Here is a 25566-nt window from a genome sequence, read left to right as displayed (position 1 = left end):
GGATAAGGCACACGTAGTAAAGTGAGTAAACTGTAAACCTAAACCGCGCCTCTGCCACTCTGCTCTCTCAAGTCTCGGTTTCTCACTCTCCCTCCATCTCCCTCTCAAGTCTTGGCTCTCTCTTTCTCTCCCTCCTCGCTGTCGCCGTTAGTAAGGCATCCTCAGTCCTTACCGTTGCCGTCAACCACGCAATGCTCAAAGAATGTTCCATGGATCCCATTGAGACCGCTCAGAAGCTCCTTCTTCAGATCCTGATCAGGTTCTGTGGGTTCTTTTGTGATCCGTGTGTCAAGCTTTGTGTTTTCTCTTCTGGGTTGTGTTGGTTCAGTGTTGTTTTCTTGTGGGTTTGATTTGATTTCGCTTTAGATTAAGTTTTGGTTGTGGAGGAAGTGGGAATTTTTGAGTTTCATAAGATGGGTTTTCACTGTTGGTTAGCTTTTTATAAGGCGAAGTTTGAGATTCTTGTTAGATTGTTCTAGTTAATTTTCAGAAATAAGGACTAAGCAATGAAATGGGGTTTTATTTCGTAGTCATTGTTGGGTTCTTGATGAATTGCTTCCAAATACATGTAGTTCTTTCCCAAGTGTGTTTAGGGTTTTTAACGGGTCGGGTCAGGTCGATTAGACCCGGTTATTTTAAATGGGTAAAACATGTCGTGTCGGGTTACCCGGCTATTTTCATGTCATAATCGTGTCAAACCCGATTACCCGTTTAGCTAAATGGGTCGTGTCTATGTATAGGCTAATCGTGTAATGGGTACTTGCATGTCGTAATCAGGTCGTGTCAGGTACCTATTTTGCCACCCCTAGACAGATCCCTTGTCAAATGTCCAATGGACAAGGATCCCTACCGTACCTAAGCCGGATCCCTTGTCAAATGTCCAATGGAATGAACAAAAGAAAGAAAAAACCAAAAAGACTTTCTTTCTTTTTTTTTTTTCTAATTAAAAAAAAGAATAAGTCATATTTACAAGGAAGAGAAACCGGATAAAGTTTTCTCCAAACTTGCTTTTCAAGAATTTTCTTCCATTTAATCTATTAAAAGAAAAAAAATTCTTACAACCTATTTGGACAAAAAATTTATCCAAAGAAACCACAAGATTCAACTTTTTTTTTTTATTTAAGTCCGTAAAAATTATAAAAAAAAAAATGTTATTTAATAGATTATTATACGATTGTAATTTTTATTATTATTTTTTTTATAAACTCTTGTACCCCAAAGACTAATTTTTAATGTCGCATTATCTCAAATCTTATGGCAATCGTATATTAGTTTAATTAATAAATAGTATTATTCAAACATTATATATGTGTGTATATATATATTTATCTTTATTTCTTAAATGGAGGCTAATATCATTTTTTTTAATAATATAAAAGTTGTATATTATAGATAGGTCGTGTCAACCCAATGTGGAATTGAATAGCAGTTGTACATATAGATTATATATATTTGTACTTTAATAGTTTGACCAATTATCTAAACAAATGGGTTTTGTACAACGTTTGGGGTCCTCTAGGCCCTTCCCACAAAACAAGAGGCCCTCGTACTCCCAACTCCTGCGCTGCCTTTCTTCATTAAATTCTTTTTCCCTCCTAAAAACTAAAAATTTGGTAAGGAAAATGGTAAAAATTATATTTCATCTTATTTAGAATAAAGTCCACTTAATTCTCTTAAATTACCAATCCAATGACAATCTATTATCCAAATTATCAATTACGACAATTTACCCTCAAAACTACTAAAACAATGACAATGTACTCCCAAATGCTAGCAACAAAATTACCTCTATAGAATTTTCAATAAGACAAAAATATCCTTAAAAATTTAAAAAAAAAAAAATTAATTAAATTTTAGTATTTTTGTTTTTATTTAAGTAAGGGTAATTTTGTTATTTTGTTAAATTGAGGGTACATTGTCATTGTTTTAGTAGTTTGAGGGGGTAAATTATGGCAATTGATAGTTTGGAGGGTAGATTATCATTGGGGTGGTAGTTTGAGCGGGTTAAGTAGACTTTACCTTCTTTTTTTTTTTTTTTTTTTTTTTAACAGAAAAATAGGTGAATTCATTATTGTGTTTGTGGGATCCACATATAAATTCAACAATAAATTTGTTAAAAAAATATATTGAAAAATAGAATAAAGAATGATACTAACATATTAAAGGGAATTGAAACCCCAACTTTACGAGATCTTGCAATTTTAGATTAATAAGAGTATTGTTTTAGAGGCATATTGCACATCTTTCTCTCAATTATTTATGAGAAATGATTGATGTTAATAATTTGTCCATATTTCTCTTATATTCTTTTATCAACAAAAATTTCATTTAACCCAATTTAAATAATCATAAACATGTTAGATGACACTTGACACTTATTATAATAGGTTGAAGTGAGTTGAACGAAATTTCTTCCAAACGAGTTTGTAAGAAATTTGTGTCATTTCTCCTTTAGATTTAATAGATCGATCATTATATTTGTGGAGTCCACTATTGACTTAGGTGAGTTCACATAAGTCCACAAATCTAATAATTGATTTGTTAGATGAGATGAGAAAAATATGGACACCAATCATTTCTCATTATTTATTTTTACAAATATAATATATTTACCATTGAATTTGTGGACTCACGTAAATTTCACGCAAATTTAATGGTAGATTCATTAATTCATTCTAAATAAATACGTAAAAAAATGAGATGAAAAATAATTTTTATAATTTATTTTTTATAAATATATGGGGTAATTTCATTGAAGACCCCTGAACTTCTATCCGATTTGACAAACCCCTCATAAACTTCAAAATCTCTTAATTTAGTCCCATGGACTTTTAATTACTCTTAATTTGAACCCCTTTGTCAAATTTAACCATTAGAAATACCAAAATATCCATGATTTTCGTTTTTTTTTTTTTTTAAATTAAAAACGTATTGGAATTAATGGTAAAGTTGGAATTTTATAAAAAATTCAAAGGTATAAACATCATTTAACATTTAAAATCTGATAGAGAGTTTAAATTGATTGCAATTGAAAGTTTAATGGACTAAATTGAAATATTTTAAAGTTTAGAATAAGTTTATTAAATTGGGTAAAAGTTTTGAGGTTCAGTGAAATATATCAGCAGAGTTAAGAATAACCTGCCAAAACTTCATGTCCGGTTTAAATAATATTGACAAAAGTAGACGACGATACTAATTGGACACCACCTGACTCATAAATGGACCAAACACAGACCTTTCTTTTTCCCTATGCCACACCCCACGCCTCTCCAGCCTTGTAAAATCCACTCATCCACTGCCATTGTCAAAGGAGTAATATTGGAGTATTTTGTAATTTGCTCATTTGTGTTATCATCTAATTAAAATTTTATTAATTATTAAAACAAATTAACATATTTCAGTCACATACATAAGACACACATCAATTAGTTATAAAATAAGTTGGACTTATTTTTTTTTTCTTGCCTGAACCGATAATTTTTGACACGACATGTGAATCTGATATTAACTCAACACGAAATTAACGGATTAAAGTTGAAGAGTCTGACTAATTTAATTAAATGAGTCAGATTCTGGTTGACGTATATAGTATCATATTAATGTCTCAATATGATCTGAACTCAACATGGGATATAAAGAGTAATCATTTTTGACACAACCTACAAACTCAACAAGAACCCAACATAAGATTATCAGATTCTGATTGAAGGGTTTGACCAATTTCATTAAATATATCCAATTAAAATTTGACCTTTATTATTTTATGGAAATGGTAGGTGCGATTCGGGTGTTTTTCTGGATATTATTTTTTAAAAAAGCAAAAAAAAAAAAAAGCTTTTCTTATTTATCTCACTTTATTTTTAGAAAATAATATCCACCTAGATCCAAAAAAATAGGAAAAACTTCACTTTGGCCTCCTGAACTTTTACCGAATTTTACAAACTTCCCTTGAACTTTCAAATCTCTCACTTTGGACCCTTGAATTTTGAATCGCTCTCACTTAGGACCCTTCTGTCAATTTTAGCCGTTAAAATTTTTAGAAAAAGACCAACATATCCCTGATTTTCTTTTTTTAAAATTAAAAAAAAAAAAACGTTTTAAAACTTGAAATTTTATACAAAAGTCAGAGGTATAAACGTAATGTAATGTTTAAAATCTGATAGAGGGGTCCACATTAATAGAAATTCAAAATTTATGAGTCCAAAGTGAGAAATTTAGAAGGTCAGATAGAGTTGTAAAATGGAGTAAAAATTCAAGAGGCTAAAATAAAATTTCTCAAAAAAAAAAAAAAAATTAAGAAAACATTAAAAAGCATTTAGCATTCTCCATTATTTTATACACATATTTTGACAAGAGTGAAACTTTGACACGCAACTACAAATTATTGCTTCTAAAAGATATCATTCCAGAAGAGACAGAATTGTCTTTAGTAGTTAAGACAATATGATATGATACATGAGACATTTATGCTTTTCTAAGCCCATACTTGACATCCAATTACAAACTAAAACACAATTATGCTCCGATTATTAGTGCTCCACAAGCTTGTTAAAAAGTAAGAAGAGACAGAGAAGAATAAACTAAAAAAATAATACCACCACGGGGATCTCTCTCTCTCTCTCTCTCTCTCTCTCTCTCTCTGTGTGCAGTGGTCACTGTGCCCTTTTACTAGTAATTTACTACTAAGTTTGACTCCTCTTTTTACTCACTGCCTCCCTGCCCTGCCTCTGTATGACTGTGTATATGTGGGCACCGTGGGTGGGCTAATAAGAGCATGCCTTGTGTAAAAAGATGATCAATGAATAATCTGTATCATCCATGGATGGCATGGCATAAAAGATGACAAACAAACAACATGAACATTATTATAAGCAGTCTGTTTCAGTGCCTATAATGTTCTTCTACTGTTTCAACTTTTTAAGACTACTAAGGTTTGAGATGGATTTGAAGCAGAGAATGGATTGAGAGATGGATTGGTCGTACACCAACTAAATTTGAGTACGAATTACCAAACACAAGATTGTCTCTACCCCTTCTTCTCTCTCTTTCTCGAGCCCCTACCTTCTTGCTCCCTACACTTCTGCCTGGCATTTTCTCTGTCATCTACTCTCTCTCTCTCTCTACTCCATATTCTCTGCTAAACCTCTAGCCTGTTATAGTTGATTAAGGGATAAAAATCACTCTAATAAGACATCTTCTTTGTTTAGCAGTCATGCTTTAGCTTAAGCATAAACTATTTTTTTGGAGAAAACTTTTTCTGCAAAACCTCTCTCTCTCTCTCTCTCTCTCTCTCTGTGTCTGTGTCTGTGGGGGTGGGTGGGGTAGGGAGGCTCTGAAACATCTCCAAGAGCTACATTTCTAGCAAAACCCTACCTTTACCAGAAAGTGAAACATGGGTTACTCTAGAGCTCCTCCAAACCATTTTCTCCTCTAGCTCTGTTGAACAAGAACATAACTTAAAACATTCACCTCCATTTGGGAAAACCCCCCACCTGCTTTTTATCGGAAAAGAATACACAGATTCTTCCAAAAAACGACCTTTTTCACACTTTAGCCCATTTTTTTTGTGAAAGCAGCCTCAACCTCACGCCTCCAACTTCAACGAGGGAAGGTATGGGTTGTGTTGCTTCTAAGCTAGAGGAAGAAGAGGAAGTAGTATCCATCTGCAGAGGGAGGAAACGCCAGCTGAAGCTTGCTGTGGAGAGAAGACATGCTCTTGCAGAGGCACATTGTAGGTACTGTCAATCTCTCTATGCAGTAGCAGCAGTCATAAAGCTCTTTGTTGTTCGCCACTCTTCTCCTACTTCACCTTTCCTCATCACCTTCCCACCACCTTGCCCTCCATCTGTACCAACTGAGAATGTGATAACCAACCCAATGTTCCTTCAACAACGACCCTCTGAGTCCACCACCCATGAAGCCATTGCTTGTGAGTCATGTGGGTCTTCAACCTCTTCAGATTCTTCTGAGGAAGAGAGGGAAGAAGAAGAAGCAGAAGCAGAAGTAGAAAGAGAAGAACAGCCCTGTGGGTATTTTTATATGCAAATGCCTCCACAAATGCCATCACCACAAAGAGATTTTGGGTGGGATTTCTTTAATCCTTTTGAAAATGTGAGACCTGAGCTTATCGGTGGGTACCGCAGGATCTCGGACGATGATTTGAGGGTTGTGAGGGAAGAGGAAGGGATTCCAGAGCTAGAAGAGGAAGGTGACAGAGAAGAGCAAGAAGCCAAGGTAGTGGTGGTTGAAGAAAATGGTGGTGTTGAGCATGAGAGCGGGGTTGAGGTGGTGAAGGTAGTCGATGGTGCTAATGTGAGCCAGGGAGAGCAGAAGGGGCTTACAGTTATTGATACCCCAGTGGTAGGAAGAGAACTGTTAGATGCACTGAAGGATATTGAGGATCATTTTATTAGGGCTTTTGATTCTGGCAAGGATGTCTCCAGGATGCTAGAGGCCAATAGAGTTTATCTGCAGTCTAACTTGGAGGAAATAAAAGGTGGGTCTATGTTTTCATCTTTGATTTTTCAAGTTTTAGATTTTGTTCGTATAGTTTTCTGCATGGTCCTATCTTCATTTGCAACACAGTTTTTAAGTTGATTTGCAATGTGTTCTAGTAAGAAAATCAGTTGGGATTTTTACTTTCCAAAATTTTGTTTTTGTTTTTTTTATGTCTCCTTTGCATGTATCTATTTTGACTTGTAATCAAAGTTTAAAGGGCATCTGCAATGTGTTATAATTACCAAAAATTTCACTTGTCTGGCTTATGCTGTGTCTGCATGAGTAGTAGTTTCAACTGCGGCAAAATTTTCAGATAGCTTGATAATAATTTCCTTCAATTGGTCTCTTTTTACTTCGGGTTTTGGTTTGTCCTTTTGGTAGTCCTACTACTGTTTCTTCTTCATCTTTTGATAAGAACCATTGCTCTGGGGCTTATCCTTCTTTCCTTGTTCAAAAAGTTGACCTCTTCTGAATTTTCTTCCATGCCTTTACACGATTGATTTGTATGTAATTATGCACTAAGCAACCTAGATTCACTTTTTCCTTGAACTAACCAAAAGGTTTGTCTAGAAGAATGCCTCCCCTATACCTCTCCCTGCCTTTTGTTTCAAAACCAAAGGTAGGAGAGAAAGAATGAAAGAAAAGGGGGGGACCAATAAGAGGTGGTAAGTTAGCATTCCTTTCTATGTTGCTTTTACATTTGGGAATTTCCCTTTTTCGTTGTTCCACTATTATGAATTTAATTCCTTTTTCTTCAGAAAAGGTCTATGGTGGTGGGGCTTACCTTTCATGGCTGCAACATAGATTTTATATTTACAAGCTGCATGCCTATGTGATGCAGAGGTTAATTAATAAAAACAAAATTATGTCAAATACATAAAAAGAAGACAGCTAATAATTTCAAAATTGTACACACAGAAAAATTGTACCCTAAATCTGTATAAACAAGACTATTGGACTCTATGATTTGATCTCTAAAAACAAAATTCTATTTTGATTTAAACTCAAGAAAGGAATAAATGCTTTAATTAGGATTCCATTATTTTGGACCTGAAGGAGGAAAAAAAATGCTTTAATAAAGAAAAGTAGGTGTAGGTGTCCGTATGGTGTAAAGAAAAATTAGAAAAAGGAAAAAAGGAAAACTGAGAAGGCATCCAGACGGTACAAACATGGCATGTAATGTATTACTTATGTTATATACTTACGCGCGCGCACACACACACACACACACAAATATAAGTATGTACATACATTTGTATGATATAAATATTTTAATATTTCATATGATGTTGGAGATCTGCCTAAGTTTGCTTGTTTTTAATACTCCATTAGATTGACACATTTATCATGCTTGTTGAATTAATTAACAGTTTTACTTTGTTGATTTCTGATATAGTTGGACCTTGGTATCATTTTCTTTTCTCAAAAAGTTGGAATAACTTTGTAAAAATACATATCCTCTACTTTTTTGTTTGTGGGTCTAAATTCACTTGTTCTGTAGTGATGATATAACATGAAAACTTTTTCATAAGTTCTTTAAGAATCTGTTATAAATATCCAAATGCTAATATCCTACCTTATTTGTCTAAGTTGGAAAATGATGTATATGTCTAACGGTGGTAGGGTTACCCGTATTAAGAGCACACTTTCAAATTTGCCTACGCATTTTATGTCCCTCTTCCCTCTCCACATGGGTGGTGCAAACAGTATTGAGAAGCTTCTACGAGATTTCTTATGGGGTAGGCTAGACAAAGAGTTTAAATATCACATGTAAGCTAGTCCAAGGTTTGTTCTCCTATTTCTGAAGGAGGGTTGGGGATTTGGAACTTGTTGATGGCTTTCTTTATCCTTAGAAGAGTGTTTGGCAGACTAGGGTTCCTTAGAAGGTGACCTTTGTTACTTGGTCGATCGCCTAGAAATGATCTTTACCATGGATAATCTTAGGAAGCAACATGCTTTCGTGGTCGATAGATGGTGTATGTGTAAAAGGTGTTGTACATGTAAAAGGAATGATGAGTTTGTAGATCATCTTCTTCTCCTTCTCCATTGTGAGGTTGCTTGAGACTTATGGAATGTCTTTTTCAAGCGCATTGGGTTGTCTTAGGTTATGCCTAGATGAGTAGTTGAATTGTATGCTTGTTGGTGAACCGCCAACAGGTGACAACACATGGAGTGCTATTGTGCGGATGATGGTGCCTTCGTGCCTTTGTAGTGTCTATGAAGGGAAATGAATGACAAAAGTTTTGAGTACTGTGAGAAGACTTTTGCGAAGCTTAAGTCTTTTTTCTTCAATACTTTGTATCTTTGGACAGTCGCATTTGTTTCTCCTTCAGTGCTTAGTTGTCATAATTTCCTGTTTTTGTCCTTGTAGCTAGGTGTTTGCTCTTGTGTACCTGGGGACGCCTATGCTTCTAATGATATCTTGATTACTTATTAATAAAAAAAGTCCTACCTTACAAAAACAATGCTTTTTCCTCTTTGGTTCAGAGAACTCAACAAAAATCATCCAAGCTATTACATGGAACCGGTCCACTTCATCTAGACCTTCATGTAAGAGTCTTGTAGCATCCACTTCGAGAAGTTCTTCAACATGGACAGAGTTTAAGAATGACCTCTTTGATGACTATGGAGGAATGACTTCAGGAAGCCATTCACTAACCCTAGGCAGACTATATGCTTGGGAGAAGAAGCTGTATGAAGAAGTGAAGGTAAATTTATCCTCTCAAACTGGCTTCCCTACTTCCATAATTTATTCTCAAATGATTAAAATTTTATATGTTTTGGCTACTGTGAAAGAACAGAGTCAATCAATGGATAAATTATATCAGTCACTTTTACCTTTTCTTACTTTTGGTATAAAGACACATATTGTTTAGATTTTGAACTTGGAATTGTACAAAATTCTGCTTCTTAGAATCTTCGTATCATCAGTGACTCCAGGTCCTGCTTCATGCGGATTTCTATCTGCTGAAGGCTAATAAGGTCACTGAGAAAAATAGTAATCTGACATTCGAGTATTGGTGAATAAGTAGCGTTTACAGCTATCTCATTATCTTTATTTTGAGCAGGTAGGTTTTTACAATGATGTTAACTGAACTTCTATCTAGATGAATTAAGCACTAATTCCAAACACGAAACTGAGAATAGAGATCTCTTAATTTCATGGAAGACATTGCTTTTTGCAGGCTTAATATCAATACTGCCCAGGCATAAGATTTTTTGCTTGAATGCACGCTACTACAGGCATCCTTGCGGAGAATCAAAAGCTCTAATGTCTGGGCACACTAGTTACTATTCAAATAAACACAAATTCTAGAAGAAACATCAAATCTTTAAAAAAAAAAAAAATGTATTATTCTTGAATCACAATCATGTTAACCGTCGAGGATGTAACAAGAAGAAACTTTCACTAAAACAGTGGCGAACTCTTACATGCTTGCGTTATCTTTTGTAGGAGTTTGCAGCTAAATTCATGATCACTACTTACTCTCAACTCCTTGAAGAAGTGGAGTACTTCATAAACGTGTATTTTAGTAATCCATGTTGCAAGAAAAAATCTCAAACAGCTTATAACAATAAGCTATTTTATGTTGACAAAGTCTATCCCTACTGCTAGCTAGATGATGCAATGGATAGAATTTGATATTCCAGTTCCCTTTTCTTGAGAATAAACTTGCTTAGCTACTGAAAGTTTCTGGTACGTATGAAGATCCAATCAAGTTTAGTTGTCATTTTGATGATCACTACCACCTTGACAAAAAAGAAACAGAACTGTCGCAACTGCTTATTTCAGATCAGAACTTATCCCGTCAACAGTACACTATTGGTCCTTAACCCAGTATGTGTCTCATACATGCTATGATTTGAATTTAAACCATAAAAAACCAACAAACTACAGAAACTTAACCTGATTTCTATTATATCTACTTACGGTATTTGACATGTTACTTTGCCCTTAGGCTGGAGACAATACACGAAAAATTTATGAGAAAAAATGTTCACGGCTGAGAAACCAGGATGTCAAAGGAGATGATGAACTTACTTTGGACAAGACCAGAGCTGCAGTGAAAGATTTATATGCCAGAATCTTGATTGCGATTCAAAGTGCTGAGTCAATCTCAAAGAGAATTCAGAAAATGAGAGATGAAGAATTGCAGCCTCAAATTGTTGAACTATTAAAAGGGTAAGGGGTTTAGCCGTGGCAAAACAAGCATACTCAATTTAAAAAAATATGGGCCTTCCCTAGTTTTCTTATTTTCCTTTTTGCTAGTGCAGCCTAACGAGAACCTGGAAAATTATGTTGGAATCCCATGAAACCCAGAATAAGATCCTGCTTGAAGTAAGGTCTTTTGCTTGCCCCACTTTTGGAAAATTCTGCAATGACTCTCACCGATTAGCAACACTTCAGCTCGAGGCTGAGCTTCAGAATTGGCGTGCATGCTTTATTGACTATGTTGCAGCACAGAAAGGGTATGTAGAAGCTCTCCATGGCTGGTTAGAAAAGTTTGTAGTCCCTGAAGTTGAATTATGCTCTAGGGGCAGGAAGTCAGCTGTGCCATATCGAATCAATGGACCCCCATTGCTTGTGATTTGCCATGATTGGTTAGCCTCCATTGACAAATTACCAGATAAAGCTGTAGCCTTTGCGTTGAAAAGCTTTGCGAAGGATGTGAGGGCTCTGTGGGTTCAGCAAGGGCAGGAACAGCAACAGAAGAGGAAAGTTGACAATCTAGCAAAATACCTCGATCGAAGGATTCGAGCATTACAGAAGGTAGAGAGCAGGTTCCTTGAGTTTAAGCTTACAGAAGAGAAGTTAGAGTCAGATGTGGAACATCAGAGTGAGTTCTTGACTGATAAGAGGGATCAATTGGACACATTGAGAAGGAAGTTAGATGTAGAGAAGGAGAAACACCACAATTGCATGCAAGAAACACAAAGGACCACATTAAATGGATTTCAAACCGGGTTTTCTACAGTTTTTGAGTCCTTAACAGAGTTCTCCAAGGCATCTCAAAAAATGTACAATGACCTTGTAGCTTGCAGTGAAAATGATGAGAAAGCTGGGAACCTGTCATATATAGAGGGCTCCAAGGTTGAGGAAAATGGCAGTAGATGACAGCCTTGAGTATCATTCATTTATGCATTCTGTAAGGTGTCTGTATATTGTATTGTGTCAAAGCAGCTCGCTGAGACACTTATTTGTAATTTTAGGAGTCGTTTGCAGCAATGAATTGATAATTGTATTCTCAATAGTTGTTGTGGATGCCCGCAGATTTTGTGGCAGAACCTGTAAATTTCCTGTTTTCTACTCTTTCTTGGCAAGAGTCTCAAGAAGTGTAGAGAGAGGAAATTCAAGTGGGCAGTTCTTGTAAGTAATAGAACATTGGTGTTGGATGGGAATTATTTGAATTGCGTGGTGACAAATCCTGTGAGCCATGACTTCCCAAGTTGGGCCTCTTTCTACAGGAAAATATTATATGCAAGTACGGACAAAATTTCATAATCATTCGGCTATATTAAGAATATAAGAGCATTTACATTCAGCTTAACTAGGGCTGGCTTCATAACATTTTTAGATGATATTTGTTTTTTTTGTTTTTTTTGGTTGTGATATGACATAAAGGTAAAAATTATTTTGAGTGTTTTGTGAGTATGCTTCTATTTTATTTTATTTTATTTTTTTATTAAAAGGCAGAAAGCTATCCTAGTCAAATGACACAGCATTTTGCAAAAAGCTTTTTCAAAATGGAGAGCCAAATGTTGGCAGTGATTTTATTTTTTGGGTGGCTAAAAGGTGAATTTTTTGAATTTATGTTTTGAAAAGAAGAAAAAAAATTAAAAAAGGATTTTGATTCCCTACACAATACATGGCCTTCTATTTGACTAACCACAATAAATGTAACAGTTGGATGTGATACATGATGTAAATGAGGATAAGTATACAACGACGATATAGAGAAGAAAGACTGAAAGACATGATGTTTAGAAGAAAGGACACTCGCTTACTCTGTACAGATCATCTTTCATAGGATCAATACTGAATGGCGACAACACCATTCTTTCCCAACTCCTGAAACGTCAGATATATATATATATATATATAGAGAGAGAGAGAGAGAGAGAGAGAGAGATGGAAGTGACAGACATGGGCGTGAGCTTTAGTCTCATCCCATGTCGAACTCGTTCAACTCTCCAATTCATCAGAACAGTGCATTCAGATTTCAGAGACGGGACGGGTCACGGTAATGGTGCATCTCAGTTTCATCTCAAAAGTTCATTTCCTAAATGCAGCATCCTGATCTCATGAGAAATATATTCAACCATGGAAAGCTCATATAGCAAGTATCTTCATGTAACTTTTAAATGGGCTTTCATGTTCACAAGATTATCAGAATTTGTCCCAATAGCTTTCAAGAATTTAATCATCAGAAGACAACAATGTTAACTAGGCGGCTATGACTTCGTTTCTCAGGAAATCCTTGCAACAAAAGATCCCGAATTTGAAACTTTCTACAAAAATGAAGCTGGTCCCTCATATCTTAAGAGTTGTAAGAGTAATGCAACATGTTACACAAACATTTCACAAATATCTTACAAAGTTGATATGTCGGAGTCTAGTAACCCTTATATCAACCATTGTTTACAATATATATATATATATATACACAATGGCTGCTCAACCTTATCACGTCAACTTTGTGAAATATTTGTGAAATGTTTGTATAGTATGAAGCATTGCTCGAACTGTAATGACCATTACAGTGTGCAGGCAACTCGTTGAAATGATTTAAGTTTCACTACATTCTATTGAGATTTGTACAATATGCAATGATACACATCCTCAAAAAGGTCGGGTATGATCATGCAAATGAATAATTACAGATTGCAGGGTTTAAATTACAATTACAATCTTCTCTTAGCCTACCTTAGGTACAGGGAGACCAAAAATTGAGAGAAAAGTATAAATTCGCTTACTACAGCTGCAGGGGAGTGAATGCCAAGAAATGGGACAATGTCTACCTGCAACCAGTTCTCAACCACAGATCCCACCACAGCGCCAGCCACAAGGCCCCCAAGGGTAATTACAGTAGCCTTCCCTGTAAATATGAATAGCAAAACACTCAAATATTTTCACCTAGCTGAAGCTAAAGAAAGATGAGTTCGGCAATGTTTGTTAAAAATTTTGTTTCTTATTTTTTGTTCTCCAGACAAATGATTTAATAAACAACTCAAAACTCATAACACTTTATAAATCTGTCTTCATCTCTTGTTGTAAGAATATTTGGCAAAAAAATAATAATTAGGGTGGCTACCCCTCTGCTTGTCAAGGTTGTCCCATGGCCATCCCAACCTTTTTTTCTCTCTTTTTAGTTTTTTTACAAGTAGGGCTTTACATCTGTTTGAATTGTTCAAAATATGCAGGTGTACTCTACAGAAAATATTTTCTCAAATGTGAACCACTTCTCAAAAAACAATTTTCACATGTATGTCACATTAGAACACTTTGTCAAGCTAAAAACAAAAAAAAACACATGCCACAACACATTAAGAAACATACCCAAAAATTTTCACTCTGAGACCTTGACATGCTATTGAAAAGGCAGGAAGAATTATCTAATCCCTCCCCCTAATAGTCCAAATCACCAGCTGAATCATGCTTATATTCACAAGATCAAAATTTTTTGCCGCTGCCTTGCTTTAAAAGTGGAAAATATCAAAAACAATCATGATTGCCTTTTCATAACAGGAGATCCCATTTTTTTTTCCTGGACCCCAAACTCAACCAAATCACAATGACAGAACCAGAACCAGGTACGTTGACTTTATATGAAGTCATACTCCATTTAAGTTCTCAACGGTATTGTTTTCCTCCATACATTGGTGTTCCTTCTGAAAGAAATCATTTCTATTTGCTTTTCCTTTGTCAACAACGAAGTGACCTTAGAAAAGTTACAGTGGTGTTTAAGCTAATGGAGAAAATGTACCAACCATAACACTTCCTAAAACAGATTCAACCAGATAACGAAGTATAACTGATGCCAGCAACATTAAAATGACAGGTTCTACTACAACAACTTGAAACCTTGCTTTATTTGTGAGAGAAGGAAATGCAATCTAACAGCTATTATTTACATAATCAGAAACATAAGTCAGAACACTAAAATAACTAACTTGCTAGATCACCTAACTAATGCCTCCATTGATTGAAGCTAATTTGTCCCCCTTCTCAATAATGGAGAACCATAGTAAACCAAACATGCTAAACTACTTGAATTTAAATTTGGAAGGAATCTTAATCTTCTTGAGGACAACATTCCTTTGAATCCAAATATAGCCATGCAAGCGGAACCAAATATATAAAGTTCCTTACCTAACTTGACATTCTTTTTGGTCATGAAGTACAAGGAAGCTCCAAAGCTACCGGCCAAGATCAATCCAGGAACATCAGCCCCACCATACGGCACTGTGGGCGATGTCGAAGTTCCATTGACATAGGTTAAGACCATTAGAGCCCCATATACGCCTGCTTGTATGCCCAGCTCACCAGTCGATGGAGTTTCAACTGAAACAGGTGCATTTTTCATAGTAGCCTGCAACCACTGAGGCATTGATCCCATTCCAGGAGCATTTACAGGTTTAACATCAGCATAACGAATGTTACTACTCACAACCCTTCCTTTTCGCCGCTGAGTTAAGCTTTGCATAAGCAACATATCATATGCAGCTTCAGCCTAAAACACATTCAAAATAGTTGTGACAAGGAAATGAAGACTACCTACAACTTTATTAGGGTAAAACAGGCAGAAGCAGTCAATTGCTTCCAGTAATTAATAAGTAAAGGAAATTAAACATTCACCTAAACAATGCACTACCACATTGAGATATTGGACCCATGCATTTACCAGAATTAAACTTACAATAACAACATCGAATCAAAATCTTCTATATTTTCATGACAACTCCACGTGGAGTTCTTAAGATTCTAATAATTAAAGTTAATTAAATACTTCAGATTTTGCCACCTCAATATTTAACGACTCCAAAGGATTAAATTTTACTTAAATTCATTATGCTGAGTTGACCAAATCTGAACCATTTAATTGAATATAATGATTAGGGATATAGTAAAATTATTGTTAAGGGTGTGCCAAAAACCACACCCTGACTTCTGACCCGGTTCTGACCTCAGCAGGTTGCCTTCCAACCAGAGTCAGGGCGGAAGTTGGAAACCAATATTTATTTTCAACAGAATTCGAGTCAGAAGTCAGAAATGGGCAAAAAAATCTGATTAATTCCAACCCGACTATTAAATGTGATTTAAAAAAATAAAATAAAGCATCTTTTTGTACATAAGTTTTGAAATCAAATATTTTCTAAGGCAAAAAATGGTGTCATTTTGGTGGGGAGATATATTCATCTCACTCCCATCAGTCGATACCTTAACCTGCAGCCCCCCACTTAGTCTACACTCTCTCGAATCTCTTGTTCTCATTAGCTGACACCCTTCACCATCTCGACATCTCCACCGCCGTTCACCCATCACAGTCTCCACCATGGTTCACCCCTCGCTTTTGTAGGTTTCAGAAATCTTCGTTGACAAAGAAGTCTTTGACTAAGATGAAAGATCTTCGATCTTCATCGGACGAAGAATGAAGACAAAGTTCTTCATTTTCCAAAAAGACTACTAAACAGATGGTTTCCGACACTTCCACCCAACTCTGCCTCCAAGAGGCAAGGTGGAAATCGACTCCGATAGGCAAAGGCGGAAAGCGGAAGGGCTGTTTCTAACTCTAAAGGAGTTACCGTATAAAATATAAAGGATCCCAGTCCAACAACAGCATTTTACAACCCATCCAAAATTATGAGGAGAGTAACTCTTTTATTAACAATACTGCGTATCATACCCCATCCAGAAAATACAATCTCTTATTTGTCAACCTATCATCCAAACACACTAAAGCATCTCCAATAGATGCTCTAAATGACCATTTATAGTTAAATATAATTATTATGTGCTATTTTCTCCTCCAACAGACACTTCAAAATAAAAGTTTTGCTAAAATTTGCTACAATGAACTTTCATATTTGAAAGTTTACTGCCTTGTAAGCTTCTTTTTTTCTCTTTCATTTCTCCCTCTCTCTCTCGCCCTCAAAGTAAGGATAAAAAACAATAAAAACAATATTTAAAGAAAGTAGAAAGTTGAATAGATGTTTCTGTTGGAGATTGTAGTAAAAAACTAGTAGTTAAAATACAAAAAGTATTTTGAGTAGCTAAAATGACTATCATTGCTGTAGATACTCTAAAAGCCACAACAACAGGAAGAGAATTTGTTTGACCATGCGATTTTGCAAGTTAAAAGTATGTTTTTAAACTAAATCGCAAAAGTATTTTGTTTGGAAGTGAATTTTTAAAAATTGCAGTTTGAAACTTTGAAAAATCCACATCTTAAGTCGCAAACAAGGAGATAATTTTTTAAAAACACACGCTTTCAAAGGTCATGCCGCAATTTTAAAGGTCAAAATGCATCTTTGCTAACCGCTTTACTGTGTATTTTTAAGGATCTCATTTTCACTAACTGCCTTTTCAAATCACTATTTTTCAAATCACATGTTCTAAACCAAAGAGACCCTTAGTTTCACAATTCTAATCAAGAACAAAATTCTAAAACAAACTTGCAATGAGCACAATTTACCATAAATACGCCAAGAAAAATGACCAAATTATCAATGGCAGGATTATATAAATGAAATTAAAAACTATTGCTAAAAGTACTAATATTTTTCTTCTAACCGAGATAAGAAGGAAGAGGAGTAATCCGGTGAGAGCAAGCTTAGGGAAGGGACCTGCGCAATTGCCTCCTGGTCATCCTTACAGGAGGCGAGGATCGAGTTCTTGGCGCGGAGTATGTCATCGAACGACGCGCCCTCGGTGACTCCGAGGAGCTTGAGAGCGTTCTCCACCGACATGTCGGACGGCGCCGAATCGTCAGCTCGCGAGCCTGCTTGGACCAGCTTGCGCCGGGACAGTGTAATGCTCGGAGTAGTCAGGCCTCGCCAGAGTTCATTCCTAATGGGCCGTCCCGCGTGATCCGGTCCACGCCTCCGGTACGGGGACCGAGGATATAGCGAACCGGCAGTGAAGCGGTTGGGCCGGACTGAGAGAGTGGCAGCCATTTTTTGCGAGAAACGTGAGGCTATTGAGCGTAGAAGACGGTTAATCTAGAGGCTGATTTCTACGTGTGTGTTGCCGTGGTGTAGGTGCTTCTTAATCGCTCACCGTCAGATGGGGGATCTTGTTAATAGTTATAAAGATCGAGTGGCTTTCTTTTTTCTTCTTTTTTTTTTTTTTTGAACAATAATTTTTTTCTGACAAATGGGAATGCTTATAATCATTCTGGACCACCCACAAAGATTTGGAATAGGAAAGCGAAGGGAAACATCTATAAACGTTTATATAATGTTAAGTTATTTGTTATTTAAAATCTTGTGAATTATATATATATATATATATATACAATGAAAACAACTTCCCCTAACGTCCACAAATTCCAGTACATTAAGAAACATCCTAGTGATGCAACTTGCAAGACAAAACTAACTCAATTATTGAACTTTTTTTTGTTCTTATTGACTCTTGATTCTCATGTCTCATTTATATTTTCTTGGATAAAATATACTATTAAATTACACAATGATTACCCCATTGGAACAATTTAATATAAAGATTATCTCACTAAAAAATCTTTAGAAAACTAATTTTTATTATAATCTTTTACAAGATTAAGCTACATCTCCCCGTTTTAATAGTTGTCATGATAAGTGTTACGTAAATTATAAATGTATTAAGTGCTACTATATAAATAGTCACTTAACTGTCTACATTTTAATAACTAACAGGAACGTAATCTGTCATAATTTACGGTAAAAGTTGAAGTACCTAGACAACTCTCTCTCTCTCTCTCTCTCTCTCTCTCTATATATATATATATATATTGTCTTGGCATCTCATTATGTACCCTTTTGAGATGCTCATTATCTAGCTTAATCCATAATTATTTGCTTGAGAGAAACATCTCTCAAGTCCTTACATTTTTTCTCTAATTCGCTCTCTTTCTTTACATTTATGTGTCTATGTCTTTGATTTAATAATTTTCGGACACAAATTTTTTCTAAATTGGTTTGAATGAAATTTATTTCAATCTACTTTAATAAGTGATAAGTGTCCTTTAACATCTTTAAATTTCTCAAAAATTAATGTTTAAATTCTTAAATCAGTAGAATAACAATAAATGACCGTTAAGAATATTAAAAAAAATGTTAAATACTAAAAACTTCCTTAGGGTTTGAAATCTTTGTTTTTTGCCTCCTAAATTTTCATTTCTATCGCACGAAGTACTTATAATTTTCATAAAGACGGAAATGAGTGGAAAAAAATTTCTTCAAGCTGGTTTTTTGGAGAAAATTTCTCTCCATAACTTCCAACCATCAAGTGTGTGCTAACCTTGGCAACACGTCTAGACGTGCATTGCTTGTGGTCAGAACTCTTGGCCACACTCAAGAGAAAAATCTCACCCCCACCTAAAAATCAGTTTCCCTCTTTGCTTCTTGGTCTACATAAAAGCCTTTAAGCAACTTAATAGCCGTTGAAAGCCGTTAAAGTTAGACACCACAACGATGTTGGCTTCTTGGAGGGTCACGCTCGCACCATGCTTCTCTGATAAGAGACTTAGAAGTGGGTTTTGTTGCAGAGCTGATGCTCTTCAAAGCCATGCAAATGGAGGGGAAGCCAATGGCCAAATGAAGAAGAAGAAGAAGAAGAAGGTGGTAATCGTTGGCTCTGGCTGGGCTGGCCTTGGAGCTGCTTATCACCTCTGCAACCAGGGATTTGATGTCACTGTTATCGAAGGCAGTCCAGAAGATGTTGGTATCCGTGGTAATTAATGAAATACGTTTTCCTTCTTTTTGTTCTTTGCGTTTGATAATCGAAATGGGAATCTGGGTTTTGCTGATGCTAAGAGTTTTCCATGAATTCACACGAACCCAATTGTAATGACCTAGATTTAAAAGTAGGAGAGTTGATTTGGGTGTCTGATTAATATTCAAATACGTGCCTAGTATGAGCTCCTTTGATAATGAAATAGGATTCTACTTTGTAGGTTATTGGTCTCCCTACCAAAACATATTTAGCCTTGTTGATGAGCTGGGTATCAGGCCCTTCACTAACTGGACAGCATCTGCACATTATTCAGGAGAGGGGTTGGAGGTAATTACATTGTTGCTTTTATCTTGTTTTTTTGAACTAGTTGTTAAAGTATTTTGAGCCACACTTGAAAGAGTGTGTCAAAGTATTGATTAAATTGTTAAAATTACCCATTTTTATCGGCTTAAGCTTTTAAGACAAGTAGTGAGGTAATACTAGTTACCCAAATTGACGAAGACTTGATTTGCAGACATTTTCCCATGGTTCCTAATTTACTCCATCAATAAACTCAGTTTGCAGTTCTAATGTTTTCTCTATGAGCCTTTTTGTAGTAGGATGGTGTTGACAAATTATAGTATATAGATTTCATCGAACAATTTCATTGAGTTTGAGATGAGTGGCCTTAAAACTGTTTTAACAAAACCAAGGTTATTCTGCAGGTTGAATTCCCAATATTCAAAGATTTGCCTCAATTGCCGACTCCATTGGGAACATTATTTTATACTCAAGTATGTCTAAGATTGTACCCTTTTTTATTTTTATTTTTTTCTTATTTGTTAGAAAAGTATATTTAGCCTTGTGTACATTAATCCTTGTTGTTGCGTTGTGCAGTTTGCTCGGCTCCCATTGGTGGATAGGTTAACATCACTTCCTTTAGGAGCTGCAGGTACATCCTACTGTTAAAAAATCTAGATTTTGCCATTTACAGAGCAATGGATCTACTGACTACAAAAGTAAAGGGAATCCTCATGAGTTGATTTCCATTTTATGGTGGGATATTACCACTAGTTGTTCCTTTTCTTTTGTCTTTTCTCAACATAGAATCCATTGCCGAGAAAATCATAAGTTGTTACACCTAAGAATCCATTCGGTACATATAACAGGACTTCAGTGTCCTCCATCACCCTCTATTACATCTGGACAACTCCAAACCATTGTTGATGCCTTTTGAACTTTCTATGGCAGATGTTTACTACCAATAACATCTTGAAAAATATAACTAGCATCTATATTTACATATTGTTTAAGATCATTATGAGACCCAATGCACTGTATTTGGACTTCTGGTGAGTTGCCTCAGGAGAGCTTAGAGCAATATGACGGGAGTTAAGGTTCTAATTGATTTCTTTACTTTTTTTAAGATAATAATTTTTTTATACTTTAGATGTCTACATTTATATTCCATCGCTTTAGCTATCTGTATTTGAGTTACATGTTTGCAATCCTTGGGAATTTAAAGGGAGATCGTTAAAGGCTGTTCTTCGTTACTTGTTATTTTCTCTCACTCATCTGCACCTTTGTTTGCAGTAATTGACTTTGACAATACCGAAACGGCATGGAGACAATATGATTCAAGTAAGTATCCCCTCTTCATATGATTATCTGTTATCACCAATGAATAAAATCAAACGAAGTTTGAAGTGTCTTATACAGAGGTTTAACTGTTAGTTACCGCAAGGGAGCTTTTAAAACAGTTTGGCTTCTCGGAAAGGCTTTATCGGGATGTTTTTGGTCCATTGCTTCAAGTGGGTTTATTTACTCCAGCAGAACAATGTAGTGCTGCTGCAACTCTCGCGGTGCTATTCTACATCCTTGCCCACCAGGTGTGATGGGTTGAGTTCCTTACTAGAAGACATAAGATTTTGCACAAGTCTCTACAGCCATTTGTGTTGATTTCCGATTAGAAAGTTAGGTTGGGAACTTGAAGTGTGATAATGAAGCTGTGACCGTGCAACTAAGCAAAAAAAAAAAAAAAAAGGATATAACAAATAAAATAAATGCATGATTCCCTCAATCAAAGTATCAAATTTACATACTTCTACCTGTGTGAAGTTTTTCAATTGCAAATCTTATTGAGACCAAACATGTTTCAGATCCTTTCCTCCCTGTATACCATATGGCCAAGAAATAATAATATTGCACCATCTAGGATACTTTATGTTCCACCACAAGAACACTGCAACAGTTTACACTATCATATATTAACTAGGAAAAATTATCTGACAATATGGGAGGAATGAGGGTAAGAGTACCAAAATGGACAATAAGGTCATTATTACAGGAATTTTATCAGGTTGAATGAACCCATAGAGTTGCAGGTACTGATGTTACAAGTTTACGACTGTAAGGTCAAATTATCTTCAGGTACCCAGAGGATAAATGTTATATGACCCATAAAACTTGAGAATGTTAAAAGAAAAAATGATATTTGAAAGAAAAAAAATGAAGGTGTGCTCAACCTAAAATTTTTCTCTGGGCATTTTGTCAGAAATTATAATGTTTTCGGTTAACCTTCAAACTTATGTAAACTGGCTTGGAAAACATAATGCAAACATCCATACTTTTGCATCATTGTTCAGTAATGTTTCCTGATGTTTTCTGCATTTTCTTAAGCTGAAGCTATATACTTTTCTATGTGGATGATGCAGAAAGATTTCGACTTGGTATTGTGTCGTGGGACAGTCAAGGAAAAGATTTTTGAGCCTTTGATTGACTTCCTGAGGTCTAAAGGTTGTGAAATTCTGGAGGGCAAAAAAGTGACAGATTTTTTCTTTAATGAGGAGGAACCAACCTGTATTTCAGAAGTAGTTTGTGGCAGAGAGTCATATAATGCTGATGCAGTTATCTTGGCTGTTGGAATATCCAGACTCCAGGAACTTGTCAAGAACAGGTGCATTTTTCAGGATTTTGTACACTAAATTAACTCTCTTATAATTTTATATTAACTTGATTTGGTTTCATCTAGTTTAGTGGAAGTATTAACTTACTCAGCCATAGTTCGATGCTCTACATTTTCAAAAAGAAGAATTGGTGAATAGTGTTACAATCAGACAGTATCTTTTGCAATCATCTTTATAGAGACCAATTGGGATAATGCTTTCGGCAGATCTGTTCCTACTTTATTTTTGATAAGTAGATCTGTTCCTACTTTAAAATATTGAGAAGCATGTTAGAGCTTTCTTTAACCCTGTTCTTGCAATCTTTTTTTAACTGGAAATTGAGCTCTGTATAGTGCAGTACTATGTACAAGGGAGGAGTTTCTGAAGGTTTTAAACTTGACTAGCATCGATGTAGTCACTGTCAAGCTTCGCCTTGATAGGAAGGTGAGAGTGGGGAAGTCCTTATTTCTAACCTCACTTTCTTATCATTATATATTTTGCTTGTCTTTAGGACCTATGGTACAGAAGATTGCATAGAGATGATAGGTTAAGAAAAGAAACTTTCGAATATTATTAGCCATCGCAACCCAAATTTGTGATATTTTTCCTTTGTTTAATTATTTTATTATGTAAAATTTTCAAGTTATGGGGAATTCTTGCATCTACCATACCCATCAATGGTGCATCTCCACGTGCTATAGCCTATATGGATGTTTGTTTACAAACCAAGCCAATTGTGGAAATGTAAAAGGGTCTGCTCCTAGTCACCTGTTTGACTACTCAGCTCATATTAAATACCAAATAGATATATATATTTTAAAAGAAAAAAAGTTGCGTCCTTCTGTATAATAATCATATATACATTTTAAAAGGAAAAAAAGTTGCACCCTAGCAGATTATGCCTGTCATGTATGTGCTCGACAAATCTGGGCTACAGTTTATCTAGATTAAATGACTTAAATTGTCCGACGTTAAGATGTATAAGTTTATTGGTTCTATCATATTGCTTCAGAGTCGGTTTTGTTTCATACAATTGAGTACTGTTTCTACTCATGTTGGCTTGAACTCCAAACCTACACATTTGAAAGGAGGAGAAGTTACCAATAGGTTACCGGGCTATTAATATGTTTTGCTGATTTCAATAAATAGGCTCCTATTGGGCCAACAATTTCTGGCCGTAGAAATTTCATGATGAAGATCCTTATCTGTTGGGAGATAAAACAGTTATGGAGTTTTTACTAAGAGTACATTAATATACATAATTGAACACAAGTTTAGCCCAAAAGTCTAAGCTAATGGGCTAAGGTCCACTTAGATATATTAAGCACTCATTTTTTTTTTATGTTTTCTCAATGTGGGACAAAACACTCACAAGTGCACTCAACATTTTCATGCTGCACTTATCACGTGTCTATATTACTCATGAGTCATGGCTTCTATGGATTCCTTTATATAGTATCAAAAATGACTACATTTGTGCAGGTTAAAATTCCGAATGCAAGTAATGCTTGCTCTGGATTTGATGAATTTGGCTGGACTTTTTTTGACTTGAACATAATTCATGATGAGCATAAAGATGATCCAGTAACAGTCCTACAAGCTGATTTTGTGAGTTTCATGTTTTTTATTTTTTTTTATTTTTTATTTTTAATTCAAACTAGTAAGATTAAAAAAATTTAAAAAAATTAAAATTAAAAAAAAAAAAAATTCAGAACCGAGGTTTATCATGTTTTTTTTTTTTTTTTTTTGTCTCAAAATATGTTGTTTTGTAGTATCATTCCAACGAGTTGTTGCCGATGAAGGATGAGGATATAGTTGCAAAAGTGATGTCTTACCTCTCAAAGTGCATCAAGGACTTTGAGCACGCTACTGTGATGGATAAGGAGATAGGAAGATTTCCACAATGTTTGACTCACTTTTTTCCAGGTAATTTAAGGGCTTGTTATATTTATAAGAAAATCCTAAATGCTCAACCAAGTACCGCTAGCATTCCTTGATCTAAATATCTGTAGATTTGTATATAAATTTGTATAGATGGCAGACAAATGAATTAATTCTACTCTTTTTCTACCTATATCAGTGCTATTTTTGATCATTTCAATGATCTTCTATTAAGAAAGCATCAATTGTCTAGAAAATTATCCAAGAGTTAACTGGGTCTTACGTTGACTTTTACTCCTTATATCTTTAAGATAATCTCCATTTTTCTTTTCGTTGCATAGAATATTAATATAAATTATTACATTCACCATTTCTTATTAACTTAAACTTTTTAAGATATGTGATGGCTAAACACTTTTGTAGGTTCGTACAAGTACATGATGCGCGGGTCTACATCTTTCCCAAACTTTTTCATGGCCGGAGACTGGATTATAACCCGACACGGCTCCTGGTCACAGGTTGATTCAAACTGTTCCCTTTCCTCTGTTGATTTCAGTGAAAATCATGAACAATATGAAAATATGTAACAATGAATGTAATTCACAGGAGAAATCTTATGTCACTGGACTTGAAGCTGCCAACCGGGTGGTAGACTATCTTGAAGAAGGAAGCTTTGCTAAAATAATACCCTTAGAGGAAGAGGAACCTCACATTCAAGTCCTTCGCAGCCTCAACAGGAGATTTAATGAGTTTAGAGACCAAGTTCCATTGTCCAATTTTTTCCTTCAGTAAACCTGTCATGCCATTGGCTAATCTGTACTCATGTGGTAGTTGTAATCTTGAAGTCGCAGGCTTGAACACAAGCTTTGTTCTGGAAGTGTTAACACCAAAACATGTATTTGTTCCAATGGAAAATAAGATCAAAGGAATGTGGAATGGATTTTGTTCAGATCAAGCAGATTTTTTGAGTGGAAGCCATGATTGCTTATTAGTAGAGCTTACATAAAGAGGTCCAATTGATAAATGTTAGAACAGTTGACCGCGTGTCAAGGTAACGATTGGAAGTACTTTTAAGGAGAGAATAACTTAGCAACAGAACTTGTTGGAACTAGCCGGCGGAGGATAACTCTGATGCTTAAGTCATTATGATTTAAATAGTAAAATTTTAGAGAAAGCGAAAGTATGGTCCAAATGAAGGGGACAAAAGTCCCATTTTACATGATGTTTGCCGCTCTTTATAACAAATTTTGCCGTAATCATTTACTACGTGTTACACGCCTTTATTGGAAATTTTCTTATTGCAAATATTTCCTACATCCCATGATA

General features: G+C 35.4%; 3 protein-coding genes across 4 annotated transcripts; 2 read left to right on the top strand and 1 right to left on the bottom strand.

Moving 5' to 3' along the window:
• Positions 1 to 5340: 5340 nt before the first annotated feature.
• Positions 5341 to 11901, top strand: LOC132192251 (protein ALTERED PHOSPHATE STARVATION RESPONSE 1-like). The gene is made up of 4 exons (XM_059607530.1): positions 5341 to 6496; positions 8986 to 9206; positions 10458 to 10681; positions 10774 to 11901. The coding sequence occupies exons 1-4, from the start codon at positions 5614 to 5616 to the stop codon at positions 11612 to 11614; spliced, it is 2169 nt and encodes a 722-aa protein (XP_059463513.1). The 5' UTR covers positions 5341 to 5613; the 3' UTR covers positions 11615 to 11901.
• Positions 11902 to 13281: 1380 nt separating this feature from the next.
• Positions 13282 to 17734, bottom strand: LOC132168030 (protein CHAPERONE-LIKE PROTEIN OF POR1, chloroplastic). Its single transcript, XM_059579097.1, has 3 exons — positions 17344 to 17734; positions 14870 to 15230; positions 13282 to 13595 (listed from the first exon to the last, which is right to left on the bottom strand). Exons 1-3 carry the CDS (start codon positions 17671 to 17673, stop codon positions 13420 to 13422), a joined length of 867 nt encoding a protein of 288 aa, XP_059435080.1. The 5' UTR covers positions 17674 to 17734; the 3' UTR covers positions 13282 to 13419.
• Positions 17735 to 19033: 1299 nt separating this feature from the next.
• On the top strand, positions 19034 to 25189 carry LOC132189608 (uncharacterized). Of its 2 annotated transcripts, none has more exons than XM_059604364.1 (12): positions 19034 to 19432; positions 19656 to 19762; positions 20140 to 20208; positions 20312 to 20366; positions 21008 to 21055; positions 21245 to 21303; positions 22129 to 22370; positions 22713 to 22803; positions 23842 to 23967; positions 24132 to 24285; positions 24664 to 24758; positions 24847 to 25189. In XM_059604364.1, the coding sequence occupies exons 1-12, from the start codon at positions 19174 to 19176 to the stop codon at positions 25030 to 25032; spliced, it is 1491 nt and encodes a 496-aa protein (XP_059460347.1). In that variant the 5' UTR covers positions 19034 to 19173; the 3' UTR covers positions 25033 to 25189. The 2 variants fall into 2 exon arrangements, with proteins under 2 accessions (XP_059460347.1, XP_059460341.1); XM_059604358.1 differs by having other exon boundaries at positions 21149 to 21303.
• The last annotated feature ends 377 nt before the right edge of the window (positions 25190 to 25566 follow it).

The sequence above is a fragment of the Corylus avellana genome, chromosome ca1 (assembly GCF_901000735.1).
Source record: "Corylus avellana chromosome ca1, CavTom2PMs-1.0".
Classification (NCBI taxonomy): Eukaryota; Viridiplantae; Streptophyta; class Magnoliopsida; order Fagales; family Betulaceae; genus Corylus; species Corylus avellana.
Note: the sequence above shows the minus strand (reverse complement) of the source record. Positions and strands in the feature narration are given on the sequence as shown.